A 23,638-nucleotide genomic window follows, 5' to 3' on the forward strand; every position below is an offset into this window, starting at 1 on the left:
GTGCATTTAAGGCTACAATGATCGAGTGAGATTGCAGAGTGTGTTTGTGTGCAGCTTTGTTTATCTCTTCACATCGTGGCACAAAAGCAGCAAACAGCAGTCATACATCAGCTCTCTCTCTAATGAGCCTCACGTTTATCAAACACGTATGATTGCCCTTGTGGTGATGTCACAGCCGCATAATGAACGAGGGGGTGTCAAGTGAAGAGAAAATGAGAGCAGGAACATGACAGCCCACATCCTCCACAGAGAGTCCTCGTCACGGGATGTTTCTCTCGCTATCTTCCTCTCTCTCCCCGAGACAAACACTGCCGAGGGACGTTCCTGAACTCACTCGGGCCCTGACGGATGTGCTGGAGTTGTCAAACACTTTGTACACCAGATAGATCTTTGGCAGATGATATGCTATTGATTTTTTCTTTTTTCAGAAGCACTTAACGTAATTAGCATTTAAGATTTAAGAACAAAATGATCATTTGAGGAACGATTTGCACATCAAAAATTCTGTCACATTCACTCACCGTCATGTCGTTCCAAAACAAAGAATCTTTTTTTCTGAGGAACACGTAAAGAAAAGGTCTGAAGACTGTTAGTTGCCTTTTACATGCAATAAAGAAACTGGACCAAAACTATCAAGCTTCAAAAAGCACCATAAAATGATCATAAAAGTAATCGATATGACTTCTAAATACGATAGGTCTGCGTGATAGATAAACAGACCAAAATGTACTTTGCAATACCCTTCAATGGTCTGTTCACCACAGTGACCGGATCATTGAATCAGTGAGTTCAACTTACAAACTGATCGGTCTGATTCATTAATGAATCATTCGCAGCAGTTACGTGAACTGAATCAAATGATTCCCTGAACAGTTTTGACTTTAAAGATAACTCATGAACCAATAAAAACTAGGGTGATTTTCAGGGAATCTATCTGTTGGTCACACAAAGCTGTTGTATGTCTTCAGAAGAAGCTGAATGTACTGTAGTGCATGATTCATGTGAATCATTTTTTTTTATACATTTATATCGTTTTTTTGTTGTTGTTGTTGTTGTTGTTGTTTGTTTTTTGTCATTTCAACATATGGAATAAATTCATATTTCATTTTTGGGTGAGCTAAGGTGCTTGTATATTTTATGTAATAAATTTAAGATGAATAAGAAGATATCATAATGATCCTGACTTAAGATGGGTTCTTTCTCAAATCTATTTGCATAGTGAATAAAAGGCAACAGATTCCGGAAATAAAATTTTACATTTATTTTCTCGCTATGGCAATTGGTTTTTAAGGATAACTTATAAACCTTTAAAGTCAGACCTACTGTAAGTTCAGAGGTTGTTCATCGATTGTATATGCTTTTGTTGAAGCCACCAGCACACATTATTTCAGCTTTTATTGTAAATAATCATGTTCAAAAGCAGAATTCCAGAATGGAAAAACTACATTACTTTGCATACATTGATTCTGCAAAGATTAATTGTCTATGTTAATTTTTTTTTTTTTATTAAAGTTTGTAATGTTGTGATGTAGCTTGGTACATGGCTTATAACTCTTTGACGAAGACTTTTTTTAAATCCCTTTGGAAAAAAATAATAGTAAAAATACTTCCGCAACCAAGGTCTCTGAAAAAGTGGGCGGTCACTGTTGCACTTTATTGTGATTGGTCATGTATTCCTTGCATGTATTTGACCATTGACAGTCAGCAACAGCAAGATAACTGAAACAAAGGCTAAAAACTCAGCGAACACTACCATTTTTCTATTTGCAAGCACTTTTATTTCCTTCAGGAAACACAAATCGAGTTTATTTTATTGAGAACACGTGAAACGTATATAACATGAGTAATATTAAATGCCCAGGGACAAGTACATGAACACACCTCAGAGCTCTCAGGTGGGACTTGTTTTAAACTGATCTGAGAGCTGTTCTTATATTAATCTTGCAATCTTTCTGCAAATGACTCTATTCGTTCCCTCAGCTGCGGTCCATTACCGTAAAAAACAACAACGCAATCTGTTGCCTTCCCTCGAACACTACACATGGTAATTTCATCAGCAAATAAACAGTTATCTCTGCTTTGCTCTGGCCACAGACATGGACAGACTATTAACCCCTCACTGACCCACCACTGCTGGAGAAGAGCTGCACTTAACCGTGAGATTCCCCCATATTGAGGTCAAATACCTTCAGGAGTATCACCCCTTGCGTCTAAGAGCACTCAACGAGACATTAGACAGACCATTTACTTAGAATTTAGTGCTAATATGGTAGAGGTCAGATTTCCAATGGCTTCAAGATTCTGGTCAAATTAAATATGTTTTACCAATGTCAAAAAGTTGTCCATAGTCTTATATGTGAAAACAAGGGCTTATTAGTGTAGCCTATGTTATAAATGTTTGTTTTGGTTATTTTTCATCAACTTTAATAAAAATAAAAAAAAGTCTCTAATAAGTCTAATAAGACACGTACTTCTCAGAATTCAACCAATCAGATGACGACTTTGAAACTCCCAAAGTGTTTCCCAATTTTTGAGCTTGAAGTTTGAGTCTGAGACTATGTACAATATGACAAGGAATGTGTGTAATGTAAACAAGGTCAATTTAAAGTAATCTGCAATGGAAAAAAAAGCAAAACACCCACTGATGCGCCGCCTCCTTTTGTATCTGCCCATGAGTAAACTGTCATATAGTCATGCAAACAGTCAGTGTTTTGTCACATATATCTCCATAATTACATTATACATGTCATGGCTCTTTAATTTCTGCCTGGATTCTGATGGTTTTATTGGTGCATGGTTTTGATGGGTTTAGCAGCATGAACAGCTACTGCTGTCTCTGCAGGGTCTCAGTCTGCATGTGTGTGTGTGTTTGACAGGCAGGGGGCCCCTATAAGCCCCTCTCAGGAGCCCAGGCTGATCTGGCTCAGCTAACGGGACAATCCGAAGTGCTCTCTCTCCCTCCCTGACCTCCCTCCTTCACTCTCCACAGTTACTTTGCTAGCAGCAAACTAATTAAGCCGAACAAGTGCGCATTGCCAGTGCCTCTGAGGTGAGATTTACGGAATAATCCTGTGCGGAACAGCGTTCTCGCTGTGTGGCCCCGGCGAGCGGCTCTGAAGCCACAGGAAGACCATTGTCCTACCGCCCGCTATAATGCTAATTTATTCCTTATTGTGCTCTGATTACTCATAAACATACTCATATTGAGAGGCTTTTGTATCCAGCGGTGTCACAGCTCACTCTTTGTAGAGCGCATGTAAAGCTCTCATCTACATAATTAATCAGCACTCCAAATCCTCCTTTTCCATTGGGTTTTGTGATCTTAACACGGGACATAATCAGGGCAACATCTGTTTCGGTCTCATCAGCACAAAAGCAAGTGTTTTCAAATGTGAATGTGTCGAGGAAATGAACTTGGGTGTGTGTTTACGGTGCCAGATCTCAAAATATTGTCATTTGGGCAGCTGACATGACATCTCACAGCAGGGACAGCAAATTATTATAAATGCCATTATTATTATGTGTGTATCTTGGATAACCTCATCTTAAAGGGTTATTTTGATTAAAAATACATAGTCATCTTTTACTTATCCTCATGGCGTTCCAAAAACGTGTGATATATTTCAAAAAAAAATTTGTGGAACACAAAAGCATGGCTCTTTTCAGTTATCAGGCTCCAAAAAGAACAAAAAGGAACCATGTCACATACATCTCATATTTGCCTATTGAAATCATACACTCAAAGATGTAAAACAGGCCCCTAAAAAGCTTTCCAATCTTATTTGCGCTTAAACATTGAGGCTCAAGATGCCTCACAGCAGATTGTACAGGAATAATGTCAAACGTCATTGGTTTACGTGCATCTCGTGACCAATTACAGCACATTTGAACACAAGTGCAAATGACATTCGAGAGCTACAGCGTAAAGGAATATTTTCATATTTTCGACACGCAAAAACATATGGCTTCTGAAGACTTGGTTTATAGTGTATGAGTCATATGGAGGTCCCAATGCTTTTATGGTTTATTTTTCAGGGTTTTTAACTATATGCAAAAACAGCACGTCAGGTTATTGTGCAAAACATCACCACAGAAATAAAGTCATGGATTTGGTACATCAAAGTGACAACTCTCATTTTTGGGTGCATTATTCCTTTAACTTCATTCCTGAAAAGTACCTGTAAGTATGTGTGCATGTGCCAGGAGGCCTGTTTCCCATCATTGACTGCTTCTACTGTGGTATTGGCAAGACCGGCCACATCGCCCCCAGCGAACACCCACGGCTCACTAGTCTGCATGCTCTCTGGGTCCACCTCAGGAAGCCCCCATCTGTTTAACCTGATGGGAGCCATGGCCTCGATCACTGCAGAGAGAGAGAGAGAGAAGAGAGGGAGAAAACTGATAAAGGAAAGGGTAAATTCATGAGAGGAAAGAGGCAACATGGAAAAAGACCTGGGGAAAAAGAAAAACCTGATAGACTGGAAATGGCAAGAAAATAATATGAAGTCACTGACAAGACAAATGGCGAGAGTTCCCCCCTCCCCAGTGGCGTTTCTTTTTCTTTTTGCGAGCTTAATGTAACATCTCCTGGAGCATTTCATTCACTGTTAGTAACGTTAGCAGGAAGATACTCTGTCAAACTGATCTACATTCTGAAATGACCACCCCTCCTCTCTCTTGAACACACACCGTCCATCTTCTAAAGGCACGGCTGCTCGTCCTACATTTATCAATGAAGAAAATTCCAAATACAGATCTAAGGACAGGAGGCCCAAGATTTATTGCACATTATGAGGATTACTAAGGACAAATGAAACTCCTCTCTCTCCTTATGGAGTCAAAAAGTCAGCTGTGTATCGGACAATGTTACTAAATAATCACAAATGAATGTTATCATCTATGGGAGAATTTTATTAATTAATGTGACTTTATACAACCTGAAATGGTAAAAATCTATATGTAGAAATTAATTATAAATGATTGCAAAGTGTTACAATAATATATAACATCATAATACACAACACAATATATATTATATTATATTATATTATATTATATTATATTATATTATATTATATTATATTATATTATATTATATTATATTAGTTACATCCATGATGATTCCTGATGGACCAGAATATTTAAATATTATTTTTGATGCCCTGCGTTGTGACCGTGTCTGTTTACACAGTATATCGAAATCTTTTATTTCCTGTTTTCCATGATATGTCTCCTTTAATAACAGACAGCAACAAGAATACACACCAACAATCAGATTTCCCAAACATTAAAAATTCGAAATGGTGTATAAACTCCAAACACCCGAGCCAAACCAATACTTCTAAGTAACAACAAATTGAGTTTTCCTCTTCCTCCTCATAACTAAGCTTTCGATTTTCTTGCGGGCGATTAAAGAGGCCGGCTGACAGGAAGTGATGTTAAGAACTAAGTAGGCTGGCAGGTCAGTTCAAAGACAGAGAGGAAGAGAGATTGGCTCCTTCACTTGACACTGTGCCTGGTATCCTGATCGTCAACACTTTTTCTTAATCTTCTTCTCTATTATTTTCCCCCTTTATCTCCCTCTAATGTCTAGAGTTCTCTGCAATTGCCTAGACCTCTTCAACAGCTTCATGTATCCTATTTCAACACACACGCTAACAGTGAGTTGTTTTTCTTTCTCTCCTGTCCGCTCTGGAGAGCTAGTAGAGTGTGTCAGGCCTCTCATAGCCCTCAGAGATCATTCTTAAGTAAAGCAGCAACTCTCTCTCGCTCTCTCGCTCTCTCTCTCTCCTCCACACACTCTACCCATGGGCATTCTCCTCACTGACAGATGCAAATTGCAAAGGTCCATTAAGCAGAGGAATCCACACTGGATAAAGGAGAGGACGGGGATTGCGGACAAGCACACTGTAGGATAGTAGCTCATTCCATCAGAATGACTTCCTATTGGTCTCTGCTGCAATGGCACACATTTAGTTTTTGCACAGTTAGTTAGAATGTTTAATTCTTGTTAATCAAATCAAGGAATGCCCTGGGTTAAATAGATTATAAAAGGATAGTTTACAGGAAAAAAAAAAAAAAAATCTGTCATTCTTTACTCACTCTCATGCAGTTCCAAACCTGTATGCTGTGGAACACACAAATATAATTTTTTGAAGAATTGCTCACATCATTCAAATTTAAATTAATGTTGTTTTGTTTTGTTTTATTATTTTGTTTTATTTTATCATTTTAATTTATTTCATTATTTCATTTCGTTTCATCATTTTATTTTATTTCATTATTTCATTTTATTAGGGGTTCAAGCATGAAATGCTGAAACCCTATTGTAATTGTAAGGATTTGTAAAACGCATCGTGCAGGCCAAACCGTAAGGCCTAGAGACTTGAAACCTGGCCAGATGGTAGGCCTCAATTTTGGGACAACCTATCAGAGTATGACCCCAATTGGCCCATAGGTGGCGCTACAGCAACCAAAAGTACAAAATCGATCATAACTCTTAGACCGTTTGTCCTAGACTCAAGTGTCTTACACCACTGTGATCCCTGGCTCAAGGCGGACCAAATGGCCAATTTCGATTTAGGCAGGAAAAATTTTCCGCTATGTCGAATTGTGTCCAAAACCTACTTTTGCGAACTAGTCCCTCGTTTTTCACCCGATCGGAACCAGACCAGTCTAGGACAATTCTCTGGACTCTCTAGATCAAAAGTTATCGAAAAAAAGTTGAACTTTTGCATTTGGGTGGCTGTAATAGGGTCATTTAGAAAAGGGGCGTGACAAAATACACTCAAAAGCCTATAAATCCTAAATGAAAACTCAGAACTTCACAGAAATTGGTGAGCATATGTGACATAACATCATTAACAAGCATGCCAAAATTTATGGAGATTGGACCAAAGGTGGCGCTATAACTGTTAAAAAGCTTTAAAACCATATATTTCCTATGGTACATTGTATTGGCTGTAAATGGTCTTTCCATCTATTATGTCAGTGGTTACATGCATGCTAAATAAAACTTAATAACTTTTGATGCTTTTGTGCTTAAAGGCCTTAATTGCTTGAACCCCGATAAATGCTGCTTGCAGCTTTAATTTATTTCATTTTCATTTTATGAATTTCATTTTATTTCAGTGTTTCATTTCATCATTTTATTGTATTTCATTATTTCATTTTAGTTCAATATTTCATTTTATGTCATTTCATTATTTTACTTATTTATTTATTTATTTATTTATAAGCACATATTTTTGAACCTGGAACTGTAAAAGGACTTCTTTTTGCTTCCGAACAATATCTAGGCAACATGTGATGCACAGAATCTATGAAATTAAATCAAGACTTTATATAAAATGCATTCAGATTTTTTTTTTTTGTATTAGACCAGTGCTGATGCCAAATATCTTTACTAATTAATGCTGATTACTATTGATATGATTAATATTAAATGTGCTAATCGAATTACAGCAGTGGTTCACTCCAAAAATGGGATTTGAGAGCTATACAGAACAAGAAAAATAAATAAATAAATATTGGTCTAGTCCTCACACAAAGCTATCATATGACTACAGAAGACCTTGAAAATAAACCACTTTTATGGAGCATTTTTGTAATTCTTGGAGCTTGACAATCTCCATATTGGAAGAGCAGCCAATAGACTTTGCAATACATCTGTTTAACTTCCACAAAAGCATAAAAGTCATATCGGTTTGGAATGGCATGAGGATGAGTAAATAAAGGCAAGATCTTAAATTATTCTCAATCTGTTCTAATTTACTGGTGTTTCAGCGTATAAAGCCTTGTGTTTGACTGTGTCGAGCTCAAATGCACGTTGCTGTTCAGTCTTGTGCAGGAGAAAGCAAGCGGCCTCATTACCACTGATGGAGTGTGATTAATGGAATGCTGATGTTTGAATATTCGTCCGACCGGGTGGATGGGGGCGGAGCCTTGGCTGGAGTGACAGGAGCTGGGTACAGAACACTCCATCACAATCCAGCCCCTCTCCCCCACAAAGAAGAGATGGGGGAAAGAAAAAACAGCCAAGTGTGGCGAGGGATCAAATCATCTGTTAGCTCCAGTGGGCAGGCCCGCTAGATTACCAGCCAACTTTTCTAGCCATGTCAGCTGTTCTGGTACCAGCCCTCGACGGCCGTGGCCAGACCAATCTGACGAGGCACTTGAGTGGGCAAGTAATTCATATTTCCTAAATGAAAGAACACAGATGGAAACAAAAAAAACCCACCATCCCTCAGCATTTTTTTGCACAACTAAGTGAAGGCGCGGCGTGGACGGAACTGAGGCAGTTGCTTGTGTTTTAAAACGCAATATCGGAAATGTAGAAGTACACTAAGATGACAATAAAACAAAAATAGGGACCGAGATGAACACAGGCATGCACGGACAAGACAAGACAGCTGCACACACAACTACCTCTAACCTCCTCAAAATTATTATTCAATAGGCAAAATTACAATAGCTGGCTTTCGGTCAAGTACACCATTTCCTGCTCCTGCTAAGAGGTGATTTGGTGTGCTTTAATTAACCTTGTAGACTAATTGCTAATAATGATAACCCTCTCCTGCTGAGCAGACATTGCCTGATGTTTAACATGTTGCACAGATGCTGTGAGCAGGTCAGACATTGTACAATAGTGCTAATAATACTTACGAAACAACCAGAGGTGCTAAATTCAAGGTGAGGACAAACTCAGATTACACGCAGGAAAAATGAAGAAATTATAGGACCAAAAAGGGGCAAAATGTAAAGGCATAACTGCATTGCTGTGATGTTTGCTGAATAAATGTATATGTAATAATGCTTTCTGTGAAGCCTGTACATACACTACTATTTATTCCTGTGATCAAAGCTGAATTTTCAGCATCATTACTCCAGTCTTCAGTGTCACATGATCCTTCAGACATCATTCTAATATGATGATTTGATGCTCAAGAAACATTCATTATTATTATCAGTGTTGAAAACAGTTGTGTACAATTTTTTTTCAAAATTCTTTGATGAATAGAAAGTTCAAAAGAACAGCATTTATTTAAAATAGAATATTTTCTAACATTATAAATGTCTTTACTGTAACTTTTGATCAGTTTAACTCATCCTTGATGAATAAAAGTATTGATTTATTTTATTTCTTTCCCCCCAAAATAAAATAAAAAATCTTACTGACCCCAAACTTTTGAACGGTAGTGTTTAATATTACAAAAGATTTAGATTTCAGATAAATGCTGTTCTTTTGAACTTTCTATTCATCATAGCATCATGAAATAAAAATGTAAATAACTGTTTTCAACATTGATAATAATCATAAATGTTTCTTGAGCATCAAATATTAGAATGATTTCTGAAGGATCATGTGACACTGAAGACTGGAGTAATGATGCTAAAAATACAGCTTTGATCACAGGAAGAAATGACACTTTACTGTATATTCACATAGAAAACAGTACCACAGATTCACAATATCACTGTTTTTGTTTGTATTTTTAATCAAATAAATGCAGCCTTGGTGAGCAGAAGATACTTCTTTTAAAAACATTAAAAATCTTACTGACCCCAAACTTTTGGGTCCCTACACATCTTCGATTTCAACTCCAAAACCTCTCTGTAGATTTTTCAGAACATTTTTAACATAAATGGTTTATACAGCATTGTATTTGGCATAAAGTACAGTCATATGTTTTAAATATATTTTTAATTGATTTTCTCAAAGTGATAACATGCTTACCGGTACATGATGAGAAGAAACCTAAAACGTGCATAACGTGTATTCTTGTGTAATGAAAATGTACGCCTTAAATTCTTTCAGTTATGTTATGATTAAAACTCTGCTTGTATGATACATTTTTAGAAAACTGAATAGGGGGATAGTCTGGAAATGCAAATATACTTCTCCAGAGCTGGAAATTACTCAATTCAAATTCCATGGGCACACTTGACTGAAAAGTTTCACGTGGCGAATGTTTATGCTGATTGATTGCAATTAGTTTTGAAGAAAAAAATAAATGTTGCCATTAGGTTTAAAGAAAAAGCTTGATTCAAATATATAATATATATATTTAATATCCTTTATAACAAACTAAATACTAAACTGATTACTGAGAACCAAAATTGGTTCTCAGTAATCAGTATAGTATTTAGTTTCTTTTAAGGATATTAAGATATTTTACTGGGATTTTAACTTTTTTGTAGTGTACATAATTTCTAATATATATATATATATATATATATATACAAAAAAATATTAAATGTATAACAAAAAAAATATTAAATGTATAACAAATTACAGTAATGTTACAAAAAAGTATATAATTTCTAATATATATATATATATATATACACAAAAATATATTAAATGTATAACAAAAAAATATTAAATGTATAACAAATTACAGTAATGTTACAAAAAAGTACATAATTTCTAATATATATATATATATATATATATATACACACAATTTTTTTTTTTAAATGTATAACAAATTACAGTAATGTTACAAAAAAGAAGTCTTCAGAAAAGTATTTCCAAAATGGTTAAATGGTTTTAAACATTGATGATAATGATAAAAAAAAAATGTTTTTTGAGCAGCAAATCAGCATATTAGAATGATTTCTGAAGGATCATGTGACACTGAAGACTGCAGCAATGACGCTGAACATTCAGCTTTGCATTTTAAATTGCAATAATATTTCACAATATTACTGTTTTTACTGTATTTTTCTATCAAATTTTTTTTTTTTTTTTTTTTTTTGCATTGGTGAGCACAAGAGACTTCTTTTAAAAACTGTTTTTGAAAAATCTTACACACTAGCAACTTTAGAATGGTACTCTATAACCAAAATAATTCTCACTGGCATTTGCACCAAATGTGTTCTTAATAGTAAAAGCATGTAGCAGCTGATGAAACAGCAGGCTTTAGTTTTAGACAGCTTGTTGTGTTACTGCACACTGGTCAGTGAGTAAACTCATAGCGTGGGTGGGATGAATATCATTATCGTGAATTCATGTAATCTCCAGTCAGCTCTGGAGTCTGGACACTACAGTCTCTCAGTGACATTACACCTTGTTTTTTTTTAATGCAACCCTAATTGAAAATCATAGTGGGTCTGCCCTTTTGCAGCGTGATCTAATTAGTGGACTTCAAAAAGTTCTAGTCTGTCATCAGCCATGAACACACTGTATACTGCAGCCCACCAATAATTAGCAGCTGATTACAGTTATTACATGATTGAATTGTAACAATTTATATTATTAATCAGCTGTTAACGGAGTTCATTTAACTACAGTACATGAATGACATGCTGTGATCACAAGTACCTGACCGTATCTATCAATACTAGAGACCAACAGGTTGGATATAGCACAATTGCTTCAGTTTACCAGAGGGATTACACAAAAAAAAACAAAAAAAACAAGCACTGTAATAAGCGGCCGAAATAAATGCAGTGCATTTCGCACACTGCTACTGGTCACGGTTCAGGGACTTGGCGAACAGATAATTATACGGTTGAAATGAAGATGGTGACTCTGGCGCTGGTGACTCTCACTCTAATGGACGCACAGTCTCTCTCTTCGCCCTGTAATCACGTCACTAAGACCGTCCAGGAATAATTTTGGGGTTGTAACTGCGGGTAATGACTTGCGTTTGCTCCCAGAGGGTTGACTGCAGGAGCTCAATGCTAATCCATTCACACTCTGCTTTAAGAAGATTTTCATTTGGTAACAGCATCAAACTCATTCATCAACCACACTACCATCAAAGACAAACACATACAATCTTAACGCCATTACAGCAACACATCAGTTAAAAAAAGTCTCTGTGTTGCCTTGAAATGTTGATGTTTGAAAAAAAAAAAAAAGTATGGAAGCCCATTTCCACAAAAGTGTGAAATAAAGTTTAAAATGAAAACTAAAAGTAACATTGTGTGATATACAGCTGTGTGACATTTAAAGATATTAAGTCATAATTGTGAGATATTATCACAATCACAATACACCACAATTACTAGAAATTAAGTAAAAACTATGATATATATTTATAAACTTTCAATTGTGAGATGTAGTCACAGTTATGAGATATAAAATAAAAATGTTGATATAAATTTGCAATTAAGATCATGAGAAATAGTCATAATAATGTTTATAAATGTAAATGTTCAATGTAAATTATATTATATCTGTCATTATATAATGTGTCAATGACTTAATTAAAGAAAGTTATTTAATAATGTCAACATGTACCATATGCAAATTGTAAAGAAATTAACCCTGACCAGTAATGTGTTCTGTTATAATATTCAGCTAAATTAAATATTATAACAGGACACATTATATTGCATTTAATATTCAATTATATACAAATTTAATTAATATCATAATAATTATTAGATTAATAATATTACATATAATACACAATTATATTATGTTAATATAATGAAACATATGTCTTTGTATGTATATGTGTGCATGTGATGATCAAACTTTGGTTACACTTTATAGTAGTTTCATTCTCCTAACTATAAGTAACTTTGCAATTAGATGTCAACTAACTCTCATTAGAGTATTAGTAGACTGTTAGGTTAGGGTTCGGGTTAGTGGAATACTCTAATGACAATTAGTTGACATGTGGTTGCAAAGTTACTTATAGTTAATAGAATGTCAAAAGTGGACCATCATGACCATACTGATTTCCAGACTTTCTGTGATAAGAAGTGAGTGGATTAGCAGGGACCTGGGATAGTTGGTCAAATTTACCCTTGTACCCTTCACTACTTAATCAGAGAACACTGGCGCGGCAGGACAGCCAAGCTAATTCACCCTAAATCAAACGAATAAATCCCTGAAACAACACCAACAACATGGGCCTCATCCATTTGGAAATGGCAGGCGTTCAGGGCACTGATGGGTTTACTTACAGCATAATGAGCCCGAGTCCAATCCACAAACACTGTTTAGAATCACTAAATTTACTGTGAGACATTAGGTCTGTTCCAGCACCTAGTGACTATTCCCAACATAGGAAGAATCCTGAATAAAAACTATTCCTCATAAGTAAACAGGTAGCAACCCTGTTTTAAACTGTAAAAATTCTGGAGGATTCTACTTAAAAAAATAATACAAAAAATCACATTTAAAAATTCTTGTTTTTGTATGGAATATTGCAGTGTTTATTATAAATGCTTTATCCATGCACATTATTATTATTTTTAAATGTATGTGCCCTTCGTTTTATTTAATAAACAAAATTCCTCTCCCTCTTGCAGCGACATCTCTTCTCTGATGATGTGTTTACTGGTGTGAGGGCGGGGCAACCTGTCACTCACATGAGATCGACCAATAGCAAACCACAATGATTCAACAATCCAAACAATTCCCAAAGGACAAAATAAAGACATTTATACTTGAAGCCGTTTCACTCGTATATGCGTCACAATAAGAAAGAAAAGACTATCGCAGGTTCCATTTCATGCTGACTTTAACGACAACTTTGTGTTTATCTGTAATAAGAAACATACAGTACCTGCGGGGTCGTTCATCAGAGAGCCGAAAGCACTGATGATATAGTCGGCCTTCAGTCGTATGATCTGCTCCTCATCCTCCAGCCACTGTCCCGATTCGGTTTGCTCGCTTCGGCAGAACTCCATTCCATGGACCCGGCCTCCCTTTAGCAACACCTCACGTGGAGACAGGAAGGGCAGGAACTCACATTTCTCCTCCTTGGCCAGCTCCATCTAAACACATCATAAAGATTACAATTCACATGAACTGTCTAAGGCCGTAAAACAAAAAGTACTCATGTACAAAGATTCTAGCTAGATAACAAATCTTTTCACAGAATATCTGAAATGTCTCAGGATACACATTTAACACAATGATATAAATATGACATGAAATGTTTGAAATGATTATCTCTGCATAATGCATACTCTTTCACATACAGTACGTTTTTAAAAATAGCATGCCGTATACAGCATGAAGAGCACAGTATGCAGTAAGCAGTGAGCTAGTTTCTTGCAGAGAATCTTGCAGTGCAAATTAGTTAAATTTAGATAATTGCTAGCTAACTGAATTACAACAAATCCAATGCTACAGACATTTGAAGGTAACTCAACCACCCCCTTGAATCGTGAGAAATGCACACTTATAAAATCTTATAAAAAACTTGAATATATATGCACGCTAACATTTAATAGTGGTTGGGGTCAGTAAATGTTTTTGAATGTTTTTGAAAGCACACCAAGGCTGCAATTATTTTAAACTGGCAGTAATACTGTGAAATATTATTACAATTTAATATAATATATTTTAAAATATAATATACTCCTGTGATCATTACTCAAGTCTTCAGTGTCACACGATCCTTCAGAAATCATTCTAATTTGCTGATTTGGTACCAAAGAAAGATTTCTTATTATTATAAATGCTGAATAAAGGTATTCATTTCTTTCTTTTATTCAAATCTCACTGACCCAAAACGTTTCACAAAAAAAAAAAAAATTGGACCCCATTGACTTGCATTATAAGGACTTGCATTGTAAGACATTTTTCAACATGCATTATCTTATTTTATGTTCCACAGAAGAAAGAAAGTCTAACTGGTTTGGAATTACATGAAGGTGTTATTTTTGGGTGAACTATCCCTTTAAGCATGTTTCTGATCTTAAAACTGATCTGAAGTGCGAAGTTGCAAACAGCAAAGGTCACGTCTTTTATCCGGCCATGAGATAATGAAGCGTGTGATTATGAGAGCGGTGTACCTCGTTAAAAACATCAAGTGCTTGGCTTGGTGGAAGCACATCAGAAAGTTTACAGATTTTCAGATACAGATTATCTCTCCGATTAAAAAAAAACAAAAAAACAGAGAAGAAAAGGGGCGGCTAAATCACCTGAAAGAAGCCCACCAGTTTTGCGGAGGGGGCCGGTGGGAGGAATGTAGTCGTGCGGTGACAATTCTATTTCCTTATTACTAAGTTTCCATAAATTGACTCAGTCCACGTCAATGCACAATCGAGCACTCTGTTCTGATTATATACGCCTACAGGAGCCTTAAACTTAATATAGCTTATAAACAGCTCTAATGAGTTGAAGATGATGGCGGCCGTATTAGCCGAGCGTCTTCACTGGAGAGTGTAAACAGATGTGAATAATTACCGCGCTTTAACGTACTTTGTCTTAATGTGGTGGGCGATGTGAAGAACAATGTGTGAATCAGACTTGAAGGTGAAGTGTGTAATTTTTCTGATGTTAAAATACTTTCAAAGTCCACTTTCAAATGTGCTGTAAGTGAGACTTGAATAGAACAGTAGCTGCTTCCATCCATGCATTTTAATGTGAATTGTGGGTTATTGCATAAAAATAATTGCAAATAATTTCTAAAAACGTGTATAAAAACGTTTGCACTCAATTGAGGCGGATTTTTATTTTTTTTATCTGATAAGAAGACATGTGCAATAAACTATGATGGAAACACATTTATCGAATAAATCCATCAATGCGCAACAAAAACTCACGTGGCCTTTGCCTCAACAAAAGATGTGATTGGATATCTTGAATATCTTCTTATTCTGAAATGCCTGAGACAAAGTCTGTCATCAAAATGATTTGGTATAATGACCTCCCAGAAGTGTCTCACACAATTGCATTGGCAAACACCAGGCATCTGAATGCAAGAGAACATGACAGCATTTATTGCGCTTCATCTGTGCGCTCTGAGGTGCAAGTCATTTATGATGTACGGAAAAAGAGCCACAGTGACTTTCCCAATTGCAGCAACTTTGATTTTTAATACAGATATTTTGCGGCGTTTCCCATGGGATGGAAATATTATTTGCTAATGTTTTATACAATATTCCAATTTTGCACATAAGTGAAAGGGGCTGTGTAGAATTCAGAAAGCCAAGAAAGTTTCCCAAAGCCAACTATGGATGCAAGTTCCATCATTACCAACACAATTCAATGGAACTTGCGACGTTAGTTGGCTAACGATGCTTATGGGAAACACACCCCAGAAGAGCTCTTTCGGCATTATCCTGAACATTGTACAAGCATTCGTTATATGTGAACGGAAGAGAGGCTCTCTGGAGGGCATCCTTTTGATTTTAACGTTAAAAAAACAAAATCAGTCCACAGACTTTCATAGACAACCTAGGAAGTCTGGGACTCGTTTTATTAAGTTCCCTTACAAGCTGTTCACACATTAACAATAAAGAAGTGATTAATACGTGAAAATTCTTCCCTAGAGACCCTTTAAATTCACAACTTTGCTTGGAAACATTGATCATTGCTCTGACTCAACCAATGGTGTGATTTTGGAGGCGGGGCTACCTGTTTGGAAAACATTTTTCGTTTTTTTAAATGATTGAAATGATTAGATTATCAGACATTTTATAGTTGTACCTTGGCATTTCATTTTTACTTTGTGAACTTCATCAAGCAACGTGTACTTTTTACATTTTTTTTATAGAAAGACAACTTTATGGGCCGGTTCTTTGTCCTAGCCCAGTATCAAAAACATAATGATGATCATAAACTTCCCTCAGTACATCTGACGCACATATTTCACAGCTTTGTCTAAATGGAGCTGATCATGACACGTTTAGCCGGCTGGCATCATTACCAGTGTGGAAGCAGGTATATAGCTCACTAGAGAGCCCTGTGTGTGAGTAGGACAATTGACAGTAATCTCCCCCTGAAAGCAAAGGCATGTCTGCAATAAATGAGAGTGGAAAGGCTTAGGAGCGGTGTCAGTGGTCTAGGGAGCGAGGACACTCTCACAGAGGCTCTTCATAAATCTCTGCTTCACACTTCTCTCGCACCAAATATTAATAAGCTTCACTCTGCTGCCTGATGTTGACTCTCTTTCTCTCACTTCATGACTCTCTACTTTCCTTGGTCTTCTTCTAGTTGTAATCTATTTTTTGCCCAAGTCCGAGAAGAAAAACTGAATTAAAAAGCCATTTTAATTCCAATTAGAACTCAACAATGAACTTTAACTTTTCTATAGTTCTTTAAAAAAAAAGTGAATTGTTACAGTAAACAGAAAATTATATTCTAAACCATCTTTGGAAAAGAATACAAAAAAATTAAAGGGATTCTTCCTGCACGTCGTATTTATGTATTTATTAACTTAAAGTAAATTAGGCTACATCATAAAAATAATAAATAGTAAAATAAATAAATAAACATTTCAGGAAGGGAAATCTGAATATTTGGAGGTCAGTTTTAAAATCCCTGTCATACATAAAATATCAAACCAAGATGCATCTGTGACCAAAAGATGACATCTTTTTTCAAGAATAAATTCCGTCTTCTTTCTGGCATTATCCTCCTTTCTCCTCACCTCCTCTGGAACTGCTCTTATGTTGGTGAATCCCTTCCTAAAGACCACAAACACACGGCGGGCGCCGCAGCGGAGGGCAGAAGTAGCGCAGTCGAAGGCCGTGTCTCCAGCGCCCAGAACGATCACGGTACCACGGAGATCCGGCAGCGCTGATTGACAACTACACATCCCTGCAACCCGAGGAGGAAGAGGAGAACAAGAAAGAGTGAGAAAGAGAAACATGAATTCTGACTATAGAACAATTCTCACTTAACGGCTCAGCAGATGCTTGCTCGTAAAGCGCTGTAAAATTGCATCTCGAAGCCTCACAGCACGTCACTATCAAATTATTCTGCTTCTATGAGAGCCTGGTTCACTTCATCTTTTCGACTTTGTTTTTTTTTATGATTTCATATTTTTCCCGGAAATGTCCTTGTATCAGTAATTTCATACTCCACACCTGTCGTGGTGCTGCTTTTATTTTTAGATGTGATAAGGGTGGCTGCACCTATATTAAACACAGTGATCTCAGCATGCGATAACTCTCAGAATTCGATCCGTTCAGCTGCTCTGAGGTTAAAAAATCTTGAAAACTTGACCAGCAATTTTAAACCATGCCACTGATTTAGCCTTTAAAGACCACATGACAAAATTAACCCTATTTAGCTTTTATACAAATAACTTAAAAAAAATATTAATAAAACAATATAACAAATTAATAATTAAAGGGGTCATATAATGGTACATGCACTTTTACAAGTTGGTTGTACTGAAATGTGTGTTGGCAGTGCCTGTACACAACCATCATAAAATGATAAAAATCCATCCAGTGTTTTTTTTTTAAATCTTCTTATATGTTTTCCCCCATCTCAAATCAAGCCGTTCAACCTTGTGACGTCACACGGTCGGACGCCCCTCCCACGATTGTTGATTGACAGCTGCGTTTCAACACAGATCCGCCCTCCCTCGTGAGCGAGCTGTCAATCATAGTCCGCGCGTCATTGTTGATACGCTGGAGCACTGTCTATGAGCAGAATGGCGTCTAAGCGATTGTGGTGTTCTGTTCTTGGGTGTAATAAGGAACACAGCAGTCATTTTGATGTTCCTAAATCCGAACCGCTGAAGACGCAGTGGCTGAGTTTGTTTTCGAAGGGAATATTCCCCACGATCAACGTCAATGCTTTCATGTTTGCGCGAATCATTTCTCACCAGACTGCTTTATAAACGAGGGTCAGTATAAAGCTGGTTTTGCTAAGAAGCTGCTCCTGAAAAAAGGATCGGTACCAACTATTCGTGTTCCTGCTGCACCTCCAGAAGAAGAAGTGAGTGTAACGTTTTATTAACCTTTATATTAATCTTTATATTAATCTTTGCAAATCGCTAGCAGGCTTCACGATGAATGCGGCTAAGGTTTACACTCAGGGTACATTACGGCATGTTTTCTATGTACGACGTTCTCAATATAATTCATAATCCCACGTTTATAATGAACAACGCATTATGGTTATTGTGTTATTGTGTTAATAAACGGTGTAGGCACAGAACAGAGGGGCGGGGTGAGCAAAGCTCATTATCATTTAAAGACACATGCACTTAAACGGCGTGCTGAAAACAGAGCTGTTTTTGACCAGGTAAAATTTGTGTTTTCTTACAATACTAATGAGAATTTTTAATTAAAGTATATTGCAAACTTTTAATTTAGACTTTTTAAATCATTCATAATAATCTTTCTTGAGACTAAATGTAATTGTTTTTTTGTTTTTTTTTAAGGCTGCATTCAGCCACCTTTTGTTTAATGGCATTATCATATTGCATGTGTAAAAATATCACTTTTACCAAAAGCATTAAAGGTCTGCAGCATTTTGTTGAGATTCTTGTAAAGATTCAGTTCCTATTTCATTAAATCCTTGGCCAACTGCCTTAATGCAGCATGTTACAGTAAGATGTACAACGGCACATTGGATTAAGATTTATTCATTACTGAGGTTTTATTCATTCAGTCAGGTTCTTTCCCCAAAATTTCCATTTTCATTTGATTCTGATGCCAATATTATTAGTCTAAACCCCATTAATCTGGGGAGCAGGAACAAAAACTTCTCATCTTTTTTTCTGTTCTTTTCTGTTCAGACCATTTTTGTTCTCCACCCATTCTTCAAAGTATGCCTATGAATAAGTATAACATGGTTGAAGCCAATACAAGCACAAATAGGATCATCTGCAGAAAATCTCAGCAAGGGTAAAATATTACGGCAATATACAGAAACAGAACGATAATAGCCGCTCAAATTATAAAAGTTTATGATTATAATATAGTGCATAATGGTACTGAATGATTAGTCATGGTACTTCAACAACAAAAACCAATGGTATTCTTGATACTTTTTAGTTAGCAAGGAAGCTTATACATAATTCAAATAACTTGGACTCTGATGGTCCTCATTTGTGTTGCTTCAGGAATTTTGAATCATCAGGTGTGACAGACGGATTTCTCAAGTGTGTTCACCTGGTTTACTGGCTTTCGCAACGAGTGGGAGAAAGTCCTTGGACGTGTAAAAACCCTGTTCTGCGGAGAGGCCGTCAAAGAGCTTGTGTCTGTTAGCTTGAGGTAGACCTGCATGAAATCAGACACATACAGTATGAGCTTTAGTTAAAGATCTACCTTACAGTCTTTAAGTCAACATAAAGACAGATAGATCGAACAATAGACGGATGGATGGATGGATGGATGGATGGATGGATGGATGGATGGATGGATGGATGGATGGATGGATGGATGGATGGATGGATGGATGGATGGATGGATGGATGGACAGTCATGTATAACAAACAAATCTCAAAAATAGGTATCTGAGTTAATGACTTAGATGAAATCTCACATCCGCAGATACACATTCCAGTTTCCATTTCCTCCCTATGTTGACTTCTTCCTGCCTCTAATGTCTATTGTGCATCAGATGCCCGTCCGAATGTTTGCCACTGTCTGGTGTCATTAACATCATTACACATAATCACACATAATGTAATCTTTCAGTGGTTTCAGTGGGAGCGATGTTTAGACATCAGCGTCAGGCCTCCGATGCCTCAAAACCCACAATTATCATCCATTCAAAAAAAAAAAGAAAAAAAAAAAAGCCCAGACAAAGTGAGTTGTGAAGATCTCTCAATCTTCTGTGCGTAATATCTAAATCGAGATACGCAAACGAGATGTGTTTTGTTGCGGTTTAAAAGCAGCAAATGCTGCACCCCTCTCCAAGGCGTCTTAATAAGATAAAACTCTTTGGCAGAGATCAGAGCATTTGCGAGAACCGTAACGTGAGAAGTTTACGAGATCCACTGTGACTGAGATGGAAAGCAGAAGACAGTGGTAATGAGGTACTAAGTGATTGAGAGATGGAAGAATGGGGTGTTGCTGTCAGAACCAATACACTCAATGTGGTTGCGAGGAAATACATTACAACATGCATCAACGCCTTCGTTTGCTCAATTTAAACAAGCCTTTAGTAAATGCATGGATTCTTTTTACACCCTTAGCAAAAATCATGTGAAAATACAGAAAACAGGAACCCGACAGCACCTCTCCACCCACCGTTCTCGGATTCATCCGCTCTGTCTGGCTTAAAAAGGCAAGGGTAAAGAGGTGAAAGCACACAGCATGATTTAAAAAGTTTAACTCATTACTAATGAAACTGGTCATTAAATCATACAATAATTAGACGCCCACCTCTCATCAGACACATCTCCAGAAGACGTCAATAACACGGCAATTACTACGTTTTTAAAGTTAACCTTCACCAAACAAGCCAGCGTGTGGCCTGCGAGTAAACGCTAGCTCTTCGTCGCTCGCCAATAACCAACCTGTCTTCCTCCGAGCTGTGTTCACACTGCTGATTCTGTTTGACAGAGCCGTCTAATGGCTGTCTTCTACATTTCAGCTGGATTTAGTTTTACAACAGGTTTATATGAAAAGCTTTATGTGGCTTTAACCTGCTGAATTCAGGTTTCTAAGCTGAGTACCACACTATGGTGATGTATTGCAATATAATTTTTAAACTGTACAAACTTTACATTCTAACACTAACAAAAACATCCAGCCTTTTTCAAAAGAAAAAAATCATTTAGTATGATTTATAATCTGTTTTCCTCATGGGTATCAAAGTTTTGTACCCACAACATCAACATTTTTCATGTTTTACCATCCTTATGGGGACATTTCGTCCCCACAACATAGGGAATACCTGGACTGCACACACACACACACACACACACGCACGCACGCATACATGTATACACATTCCAATACAGAAGGTGTTGTATCACACATTTGGTGCAAATCACCAGTGATTCTCATTAGGGGATGTTGAACACAATGTTGAAAGCCGCTAAATGGCTGTAATGATATCCTGATGATATTCTGGCATTTCCACATCCTAAAGCTGTTAGGGTGTCACGACTAATGAACAACATAAAACATAAAAAAAATTCTAAATTGCACATAGACTTCCGAAAATTCTGATATGTGCCTCATATCTCTGAGCAGGTATTCAAGTCTCATTAGTCAGTCAATAATTATAAAAATATGCTTTTATGTGTTTGCAGGGTTTAAAAATGATGTCCTAATTTGGTGAGCCAAAAATGATCAAAACATAAAAATGACCAGTGGCGTAGTTGACCTCAACCAATATCTGCATATTTCTCTGTTTATGTTCAGTGTTAATTTGTAATAAATAATGTGTTATGTTACATTTTTAAAAGTAACATTCCCCAAGACTGTTCACAAGCATAATCACTAAACACCTGCCACCTCAATCTTCTGATCATCACCAAAAATACAAAAGGAGGTTCAGGAAGAACGGGAAACTTCAGTGTATGCCGTGACAAAGTGGGTTTTAACAAAAGCGCCAGGGTTTGTGACAGCGCTCTTTGTAAGTAATGCGTCTCCATTTGTCTCCTGCTGCATCACATTTTCTTCAGCAATGATCTCTGCGCTGAACTTCCATACAATACGCTCGCAGCCGAGGCCGATTTTACCGTGCAAAATCAAAAATAATACATCACCCAGAGGGCAGAACCCTTCTAGTTAATCAGGCCTTCTCTATGGGCATCTGTTGAGAAGAGGGGGCGACATTGGCAGGAGACACTTTCTCAACAGTCTCTGACCTCTCTGATCCTTAGAAATTGCATAACGATGAAGAAAAAACAAGGGTGAAGAGTTAAAGCAGATTTTATGAAGAAAAAAATTAAAGCTGCCACAATTCTAAAGTATCTATGATATCCTGGTCTACAGATATGGCTCAGGTACCTTCTTCAATGTAAATCTGTGGGATTATTATTATCATCCACCTGCCAAAAATCATAAATTCAATCACTTATAAAGATAACGGTACATTAATTATGTAATTATGCTAACATTTTATAATTATATAAAGATGTTATATAAATAAATTCCTTGCAGATGATAAATTCCCTCTATACAGATGTTAATTAATGCTGCCAGCAACAACTAAACATTATTGTAACAGCACATATTCAATGTATAACATATTTAAAAAGCTTCGTGACATCTTGGGTGGTATTTTAGAAGCATGCACACATGATGGGTTATTTGTACAGTGTAATATTATAACCTCATATTGACTAGCTAGCATCCAACGATCACTGCCGCCAACTCGTAGCAACTATTGATTGCAGAGCTTTTAAAATTTTCAAGCATCTCTTCTCAGTGCTGAGTGTACATCTTTTAATCATGTCCTTCCATTTATTGATCACTATGCCTTTTAATAACATTGATATTTACCAACTTTGGCTAATATTTTGTAGTTGGTACTAATATTCCACAGCTTTTAGGGGATTATGGGTACATTATATCACTAATGGTTTGTGTTATGTACTATATAATATTTCATTCTTGTTGTCATTAAAGTGACAATGAAATCAAGAGGGACATCTAGAAAATAAGAGACAGAGATCGCAGACCTCATCATTTCATGGCAGTTAAGGTGTTAATTCACTCTTTAAAGCCATTGAACCTGAGCCAGTGACTCCTGAGCCTATAACCTAGAAACAATGCTCTTATCTGACTTCCTCAAACTGGTTTCCACTTTGCATATTTTTGCATATTGCCAGGGAGAAATTAGCATGTCAATCATGTGAGTGGATGACATTTAAAAAGACCGTAAAGGACTCGTGTGAAATTACAGAAATTAATTGCAAACACTCAGTGCTTTCATTTTCTCCCACAGTCAAAATTTCTTTACATGCCTTTATAGAAAAATCCAAAAATGCTCCACGTAAAAGACTCATAATTAGGATGC

General features: G+C 36.6%; 1 protein-coding gene across 4 annotated transcripts in view; it reads right to left on the bottom strand.

Annotated features, from left to right (window-relative positions):
- dpyda (dihydropyrimidine dehydrogenase a) overlaps positions 1-23,638 on the bottom strand; it is a 189,139-nt gene that overhangs the window by 102,238 nt on the left and 63,263 nt on the right. For all 4 annotated transcript variants that reach the window (XR_014626124.1, XR_014626125.1, XM_084398600.1 and 1 more), the window contains 4 exons: positions 19,831-19,938; positions 17,349-17,518; positions 13,530-13,740; positions 4,179-4,363 (listed from right to left, as the gene is read on the bottom strand). Coding sequence is in view for 2 of the 4 variants with exons in the window: in XM_084398600.1 (XP_084254726.1) it covers positions 4,179-4,363; positions 13,530-13,740; positions 17,349-17,518; positions 19,831-19,938 (674 nt within the window). In the remaining 2 variants the exon portion in view is untranslated. The remainder of the gene's footprint in view (positions 1-4,178; positions 4,364-13,529; positions 13,741-17,348; positions 17,519-19,830; positions 19,939-23,638) is intronic.

The sequence above is a fragment of the Rutilus rutilus genome, assembly GCF_951802725.1.
Source record: "Rutilus rutilus genome assembly, chromosome: 24".
Taxonomy (NCBI): domain Eukaryota; kingdom Metazoa; phylum Chordata; class Actinopteri; order Cypriniformes; family Leuciscidae; genus Rutilus; species Rutilus rutilus.